The sequence below is a fragment of the Poecilia latipinna genome, unplaced genomic scaffold (genome assembly GCF_001443285.1).
Source record: "Poecilia latipinna isolate Pla-1442-1.1 unplaced genomic scaffold, P_latipinna-1.0 Scaffold1326, whole genome shotgun sequence".
Lineage (NCBI taxonomy): Eukaryota > Metazoa > Chordata > Actinopteri > Cyprinodontiformes > Poeciliidae > Poecilia > Poecilia latipinna.
Genome location: NW_015113942.1, coordinates 255,210 through 264,013, shown reverse-complemented (window position 1 = coordinate 264,013; position 8,804 = coordinate 255,210). Strand labels below are relative to the sequence as shown.

Here is an 8,804-nt window from a genome sequence, read left to right as displayed (position 1 = left end):
AAATTTATGTAAGTAGAAACCCCCCCCCCCCCCCCCAAAAAAAAAAAAAAAAAACAACAACCTGGAAGCCATTCTGTTTATGCACATGTCAGCCTTCACCAAACAGATAAGAAAAAAAAAAGAAAGAAAAGAGGCGAAATCAGACCAAGAAAAACAGGATGAGGCATCAGTCAAAGCTCTCAGGAGCTCAGTGCTGTCTGTGCCCACGTCCAGAACGGGGTTTTGTAGAAAGCTCCACAGGATGGAAGTTCACAAAAGTGCTCCTCATTATAGTTTTCCTCTTATTTGCCTTCACTTCTTGTACTTCCACTGGTGAACAGTTCCTCTAAAGTGCACAGATGAGGTAAATCAAATTCTTCTCAAAAAAAAAAAAAACAGGTTTGTAACTGCTCACCAGTTCAGACCGGGACCATAGAGTGTTGCATGTGTTGCATTTGGGACAACATTTCCTGCTGCACACTCGCAATTAGTATGTCCTGATGCGACGGCGTGATTATTCCGAGTCTGTCCATCTCCCTGCGGGGAAACAAACACACAAATCTGGTTCAGATGTCTGGTGTGTATTTTGCCTCAAAGCACTCAGAAGCCTGTAGCAAAAAGATGCTCCAGATTTTTTCCAAAACGCAAAACACCGTGTGATGTAGCATGACGCTGCCACCAGCATGACACACGGTGGTGACAGCATCATGCTGTGGCGTTGCTTTTCTTCAGCGGAATCAGGAAATCTGATCAAATTTCTGAAAGGCAGAGCTTTCAGAAGTACAATGACGCTAAATATACACACTTGCAATAACTAAAAATGCATATTTTGCTTCCACTTTGCAAATGAACAACGCTTTTTGTTGATCTGCCACATTAAGCCCAACGCAGCACATCAAAGTTATGCTTGTAACATGGCACAATGTGCTCGTGGTTCAAGTCGTAGAAATGCTTTTGCAGGAGCCTGCTTCCTATAAGCTGCACCAGGTCGTTTGGTGGTTATGTAGCAGAATCAGCATCAACACCATGTCGCTGTGTAATGCAGAAAAAGCACATTTAAAATAAGCTGCACTCACTGGTGTGTGAGAACCAGGAGGCTTTCAAGGCTGGAGTATCCTGCAGCTGCGAGGACGTCTCTGTATCTCTCCAACCCAATGGACTGCAGCCAATCGTACATCGACCACTGTGGCACACACGCCTCTGGTACGACAGACACACACACCTCTGATCCCACTCTGGACTCCAGCATGGTCCCCGGAGGTCTGCAGGAAAATAGAGTCATTCTCATTTTGCGGGAGACCGTTACTTGCAATAGTGATAAATTGGATAAGGGAATTCATGCGTAGCTATGCAAGTATTTGCCTTGGTGCATGTGCTTATTTTTATCTGTGTGCATTGACATGCACTACGTACCTGTCCCCTCCTGTGCGCCGCAGGGTGCCAGGGTTGCGTATAAGTTTATCCAACATGTTAAGGATCTGGCTGAAGGAGGGCCTGTCTCCTCGCTCTCTCTCCCAACAGTCCAGCATGAGTTGGTGGAGAACCACAGGGCAGTCCATGGGAGCAGGCAGCCTGTATCCTTCTTCTATTGCTTTAATCACCTTCAATAAAAGAGCAGGGATCGAGGATGACCTTTGAACCGTTGCGTCTGTCCGATAATTTTCAAAACTTGAGCCGTCTGTAAAATGACTGAACCAAACGCGAGTGCTTTCGGAAGAGGTGCCAGCAGCAGTTTGACGCAGCTGCGCTTCGGGCTAAATGTTATGCAGAGACCTGCCAAATGGCAATCAAAACATGCCGACGATCAGCATGTTCAATATGTTCGTCTTTGCTTTGAATGATAAACTAATTGAGCAAATTACCAGTTGCTTCGACCTTTAACTGCCACCTGAATACTTGACAGAAATGTCACAAAATACTGCAGATTAAAGTGAGTAGCACAGGCTACACATTCTGGGATAAAAAGCATTATTATTAAAGCACATACACATAATTTAAGATTCCCATGAATTGCAGTACATTTCAAATTTAGTGATATTTATGTGTCTTGTAACTATTGTTGACCTACCAGGTCATAATCCTGCAGCACACACAGTCGTGACGATACCACACCCAGAAAATATTTGACTAATGTTTGTTATGATATCAAGTAACGAAATAAAAAATAAATAAATAAATAAAATACATAACTTAAATATTGAAAATAAAAAAACGATCAAATAAAATGCGAAGATAAAATAAAAAAAAGTAATACAAGTAAATCCAATGAGAATCCAAAATAAAACAAAACGCAAAACTATTAAGACAAAAGCTAAATAAATTGCTTTTTTAAAAGTTTTTTTTTATTTAAAAAAGGGGATCTAGTTCCATCTACTAGTAAAAAAAAACCAAAAAAAAAAAAAAAAACGTATACTCTGTTGCAAGCCTCAGGGCTTTTCCCCATAAAGGCACTCATCATTATATCTGCTTTAGTGGTGAACAATGAGCCAAACAAACTCCTCTGTGGCTTCCCAGGGTGTGATTTCAGACAGTGTGCTCAAGTTCTCAGATCGGAGACTGATGAGGCATGACAAGTCGATATAATGAGTACCTCTGCCGCAGACTCACTTAAGACAAGTGTGAAGGGAATAAAAAATAATCCCAAAAGACAAGAGCGGACTAAAAAGTGTGAATATGATTTATATAAAACCACTTAAGATTTTTCTTCACCAACCAGATTGACTTTCTCTTTTCTAAGCTGAAAACGTGACACTAAGAAGAATTAAAAAAAAAAAAATATATATATATATATATATATATATATATATATATATATATATATATATATATATATATATATATATATATATATATATACTGGACTATATCACATCTAAATTTAAATTTAGTTGCAGCTTGTTGGCTGCAGGATGAAAATAAACAATATAAAAAAAACACTTTATAGCTTTAACAAAGTATCCTAAGAATAATTAGATTGGTGCACGGAAGCAATCCAAACTTGGCCTCAGCAGTGTTTGGAGACAATTTGAAAGTAATTTCTAAGTAAGTGCTGCGTTCAAAGACGGCGGCTGGAATGCAGTGGATAGGGTGCAAGTTATTTGGCCCTCCAATACGCTAAAAAAGCTGCATCTGTTTAATTTATTTTGCTATTTAAATTGGCTCGGGCTAAATCCCTTTTGGTGAGCGAGGAGAGGTAAAAGTTTAATTGGACTGCCACACAAAGTCACAGGACTTAAATCATGTTTAGAAAATTGTTCATTTCAACATTAATCCTCAAGTGCCCAACGAAGGAGCAATTAACAGTTGCTGAAAAGCGGGAACTGATGGGCTGTTTTCCTAAACCAGCACTATATTTGTACATATGGGTTCATTGTTCCTTTTGCACGAGGTCGTGTCCCCGTGTGCTATCAAAACACGTCATAAAAACCTTTATGTGACGATAAAAGTGAAGTTGAGACATGGCAAACGTAAGTCAGTGATTCAAGGAAAGCCACTTCATTTACTCACATCCTGGTTGTTCATGTCCCAGTACGGCCTCTCTCCATATGAAACCACCTCCCACATGACTATCCCATAACTCCACACGTCGCTGGCCGTGGTGAACTTCCTGTAGCTGATCGCCTCTGGAGCCGTCCATCTGATGGGGATCTTCCCTCCAGGGGACAGGTAGGACCCAGTTGCCTCCTAAAATAGCAGCATAATTGATTCACTGGATGATGGAATACCTTTTGTTGTCTAATTTATTCGGTATGACTCACTTGCTCATTTCATCTCACTAGAGGAGAAGAAGGGCTTTTCAAACGAAATCATTTTTTGCTCTTGCACAGATGTCCATGCATTTGGCAAACTTTTTGCCAAAGTAGGTGTTTCAGTTAGTCAGACAGCTTTGGCAGCATTCAAGTACGTGCGATTTTGTGAGTGAAAATGTGATAAAAACAGCCAGTAAATATTTACTCAATAAACAATGGAGGATATAAAACTGGTTTATTATCAATTTTGAAAGAGCCCTTCAAAAGTACTCCTTCCCTCTAAAACCCTTTTTTAGATTTTATCATTTAAACCAAAAACTTGATTTTATTTTTTTTTTTTTTTGTGATTTTATATAATAGACCAGGGGTCTACAACCTAAGTGGACCTTTGGACCTTTCACAATGACTCTTCAGAACTATTGTTGAAATGATAAAAAAAAAAACAACAACTAATATTTAAAAGTAGATGTAACAATAACATGCACATTTTGCATTTGTTAAAATGAAAAAAAAAAAAGTTTTGCAAAAGAATTTCACATTTGCAAAAAAGCAGCTGCATACAATGATATGAAATATGGCATGTCTTAAAACCTAATAATAAAACTTAAATGTTGATTCTTTGAAAATTACTGAAGAAAATACAGTAGATATACACAATAAATGAGAGGGTGTCTTTCTTTCAAAAGGTGTTGTAACTTCTGTGACTAATTTTTTCTTTATCTCTACAAAGGATAAAAACTGTAAAGGTTGCAGACCTAAGTAATAGACCAAGGAATTGTGCATAATTGCAAAGATGAGGGAAAATACACTGCTTCCATAATTTTTAAATTAAAAATAGTCTGACAGCAATGAAAAAAAAAAATCCAGTGCAGAAATTTGCTTTATTTCACTTTCACATCACCCTGAATAGAGCAATCCTATGGTGAAAAATGGCATCGTAATGTGAATAATACGTAAACATCCTTAGTCAATACAGATGACACAGTTTCAGAGGTGAAAATGTTTGAAAAACCATGCAATAATTTCTATCTGCACCACTTTGGGTTGGTTTATCTCATTGAAATCACAAAAGCAGGATATCTGCTGTTTGTGATTGTAACGTAGAAAAATGGAAAACTTCAGGGGCTGTGAATACTTTTGCAAGGCGCCGTATGTTTTCTTCATACTCCATCCAGTTTTGCCTTCGCAGCTCTTACCCTCGTAGTGTAGGCGGCCTCGGGGTCGTCCTCCAGAACTCGGCTCAGGCCGAAGTCGGACACCTTGCACACCAGGTTGCTGTTGACCAGGATGTTTCGAGCCGCCAGGTCTCTGTGAACGTAGCTCATGTCTGACAGGTACTTCATACCCGAGGCGATGCCGCGCAGCATACCAACCAGCTGGATCACCGTGAACTGGCCGTCGTGTTTCTGAACCATTAATATCACAGGAAAAAAAAAAGAGGGGTCTGATTAACTCACAGCGGATGAAGACATTTCATCAACCAATTAAAACTACGTTTATGTTCGTTTTGTAGAAGAAAACAGATCAACGTACACGTAAAAAGGCATCCAGAGATCCGTTTTCCATATATTCCGTGATTATCATCAGAGGCTTGCCTAGTGAGGGGGAAAAGTTTGAGATATTCCAGTTAAACCGTGCTCCACAACTTTCATACAAAACCAGAACAACAGCACCACTTACACCTGGTGACGACACCCTCCAACCTGATGATGTTCGGGTGGTCAAACTGTCCCATGATGGACGCCTCGGACAGGAAGTCCCTCCTCTGTTTGTCCGAGTATCCTGCCTTCAGGCTCTTGATGGCCACGTAGATCTCCCTCTTCCCCTGCGAACGCAGCCGACCGCTGCACACCTCCCCAAACTCTCCTACACGTGCGCAGCAAAACAACGTCGGTGCCAAGCCAGCATGTGTGTGTGGGTTTGTGTGTGTGCTTGCGCGCCAAAGCGAGACTTACCTATGCCAATAACCCTCTCGATGTGAATATTGCTAACATCTATTTCCTTGGCAAACTCGTGGATGGCCTGATCCGGGTCCTCATACATAAATGGGTCCACATAGATTTTGACTCCTACCATGGAAGGGAGGCGGGAGCGGACGAGGAAACGAGGGAGGAGATGGATGAACGAAGAGGAGGGCGAGAAAACCGAGTTGTGTAACTGCATGTTATGTAAGAGTGCTTAGGAAAGTGTGCACAACAAACAGAATCTGAGCGATAATAAAGAGAAGGATTATCTCTAAAACTTTGTAAAATTCTCTCCTGTTACAATCGCACGCTTTAGTGCATTTCAGTCTGATTTGATGTGGTAGATAAAAAGTAAGTGCTCCATAAATATGGAGCTCAGGTAAATGGATACAACGGTTTCAAATTTTTTAAAACAACGTTAAACACTTGATAAAAGCTGTGAAACTCCTAAAAAAATTTTTTTTAAATTGAACAATGTGGTCAAAAATTGCTACATGAGAGGAAAACACACTATCGCATCATGAAATCTGGTGGTGGCAGAATCAGCCTTTAGGTCAGAGCTGAAAACATATGGAGACAGATATAGAGCGATTGTAGGAACTGTTTGAGGCTCCAAATGATTTTAATGAGTTTTACAATCCATCAGGACAACAAACCAATTATAGATTACAGTCTGAGCTACAATAGACATGCTCAGGTTAAAGGAAATAATCTAGTCAAAGCCTTGACCTAAATCCAATTTGGAATTGGTGTCAAGACTTGAAAATTGATGTTCCCAGATACTCTCGGTTCAATGTGAGCCGGTTTAAAAGAAACAACGGAGGAAACATTCACTCTACAGAAATGCAAAGCTGGAGGAGACATTCCCCTGAGGAAAAGGTATGTGGTTGTAAAGGGACCCATCCAGAAAACATTAAAGAAGCATGAATATTTTTACAAAGCACTGTATTGGCTTCTTGTGTGTGTTCAGTACCTGGGTTCAGATGTTTCTCCTCTTCCGCGTCCTGCTTGGTTTTGCTGTACTTGCTCCTCCTGAGGAGTCAAACACAACGCATTCTTCACACAAAGACCAGCAACAAACGCTAAAAGTTTGGTTACTTCCCAAGAGTCTCGTATGAGTTTTGCAGCGACGTCACTTGACAAAAAGCGTACATGTCCTACATTTGTTTTTAATATTTTTTTGTCCTTTCTCAGAGCTGCTCTTAAGTTGAGTTTTCCTTCTAAGGATTTCTAAGGCAAACAGAAGGCGACAACAATGAGAAGGAGAGAGCGACGGCCTGCAGGGAAGCACCAGATGAAAGCATTTTTAGGCACAGAGGGAGGAGGGGCGACGCCTCAGGTAGCGGCAGATAAAAAGGTGTTTTCTATTAAACAAAGAAACTGTCAAAACCTCCTTTTCTTTCTGAACAGGTGTGAGTGAGTGTGTGTGTGTGTGTGTGTGTGTGTGTGTGTGTGTCAGTGAGTTTGGTTGTGGACACAGGAGCGTGTTTGCGCGCGCGCGTGCTTCCCGGCTAACATGTAAACCGCGCAGCTGAACACATTAACAGCAAGTCTGGGACAAAGGGATAATCACTGTCTCCACTCTAATCCCCCTTTAAAAAAAAGCTGCAGGTAACACAAGTTGTTTAATCTCACTGTTGAAGGAGAATCCGGAGACTTGTGTGTGCGTTGCTGGGTACTGGATATAAAAAAAACAAACAAAAAAAACAATGCTAATTTAATTTTTATGTGGTAGTCCTGTTTAAAGCAGGGCGTTCTAGATGAATTTAAACTTCCTTTATCTTTCCCAACTTAAAATTAAAACATTTCCGACCAGCGCGAACAGTTTCTGCTGCTGCACCTCGTTGCCTTTGTGTCGTACCCTTGTTTGCTTTCTCAGTGGAATATTGTCTGTGTTTCAGCATGTAATTGCGTGCATTGATCCTGTTGGGTGTATTCTCTTGGTAATCTGCAGTGATTAGCTGTTCCAACAGTCTAATCCTAAAAGAAGGTTACATTTATTGATTGTTGAAGAGTAGAAACATTTTTTTGTTGTTGTTGTTCCGGGGGAATAGGAGGAGGGCAGCTTTATGAGCCAGAACATAAACAGAAACAGTTGGAACAACGGGCAGATTTAGAAAGCGAAGAAGGAAGGGAGAAAGGAGGAAAGGAAAGGAACGGAAAGGAAAGGAAAGAGTTGTAGCTTAGCAATATATCAATCAAATCCATGTTTTTCCCAGACCTTTCCAGATGGTGCATTAAACCCTGCTAACAATGATCTCTTGCAAAAGTAAAGTGCTTTTAGATAATGGAAAGTCGCTTCGTAATTAGGACTCCTCTGTTACTCTTCTATAATGTCCCCCTGAATAACACTTAGACTAACATAAAATACTAAGACACTAATCGTAACCACTCTAAGTAACATAAAAAGGACAAGGACGACTGTTTTGACTGAAGTGTGACCTTGTGTGTTTCTATACCTGCGACTTATGATGAAGACAGCCGCCGATATGAACAGTAAGACTCCCACCCCACTGACAGACAGCAGCAGGAAGGCAGAGTTCACGCCTTCTCCGATCAGTGGAAAGGGATCTAACAGAAAGAGATGAACATTTATCTTTTTTTTATTTAAATTAATACTACCGATTGAACGTTTTGTCCTAAGGCTACAGAGTATGCCTGGGTTAGCACCTGAATTGGTGGAGAATTCAAACGGAGCGCTGTACTCGCCGTATCCCGCGGCGGTGCGAGCGCGAACATGAAACACGTACACAGTGAGCGGGTTGAGGCCCGCCACGTCCACACTCCGGAGGAAGGTCCTCATTATGCGGTACGACCTCTCCCTCTGATCCTGATTAAACGAGAAAAAAAAAAAAAAAAACACACTGTCTCTTTCAAATGTCTGACAGCAAAGTCCATCCACACCAGGAGTGAAACAGAAACCGCGTCCCAACGTGTTGACATTCACGCAGCTGTCTGGGCCGCGTTAACCTATGGGGGCCGCTCACCTTTTCGTAGAACTTGACCTCGTACTCCAGGATGACCCCATTTGGTCGGTCGGGCTGTTGCCATGCCAACGACAAGCTGTGCCTTGTTACGTCGGTGAGTTGGATGGATGAAACCGGAGAGGGAG

At 41.2% G+C, this 8,804-nt stretch overlaps 1 protein-coding gene across 1 annotated transcript in view; it reads right to left on the bottom strand.

Moving 5' to 3' along the window:
• Nucleotides 1-303: 303 nt before the first annotated feature.
• The window catches only part of LOC106961712 (ephrin type-A receptor 4-like), a 30,181-nt gene continuing 21,680 nt past the window's right edge, over nucleotides 304-8,804 (bottom strand). The window contains exons 8-19 of the mRNA XM_015055631.1: nucleotides 8,680-8,804; nucleotides 8,363-8,522; nucleotides 8,152-8,263; nucleotides 6,666-6,724; nucleotides 5,684-5,797; nucleotides 5,409-5,594; nucleotides 5,262-5,323; nucleotides 4,925-5,134; nucleotides 3,487-3,663; nucleotides 1,393-1,580; nucleotides 1,056-1,241; nucleotides 304-516 (exon numbers count right to left, since the gene is read on the bottom strand). Coding sequence (XP_014911117.1) covers nucleotides 399-516; nucleotides 1,056-1,241; nucleotides 1,393-1,580; nucleotides 3,487-3,663; nucleotides 4,925-5,134; nucleotides 5,262-5,323; nucleotides 5,409-5,594; nucleotides 5,684-5,797; nucleotides 6,666-6,724; nucleotides 8,152-8,263; nucleotides 8,363-8,522; nucleotides 8,680-8,804 — 1,697 coding nt within the window. The 3' untranslated portion in view covers nucleotides 304-398. The remainder of the gene's footprint in view (nucleotides 517-1,055; nucleotides 1,242-1,392; nucleotides 1,581-3,486; nucleotides 3,664-4,924; nucleotides 5,135-5,261; nucleotides 5,324-5,408; nucleotides 5,595-5,683; nucleotides 5,798-6,665; nucleotides 6,725-8,151; nucleotides 8,264-8,362; nucleotides 8,523-8,679) is intronic.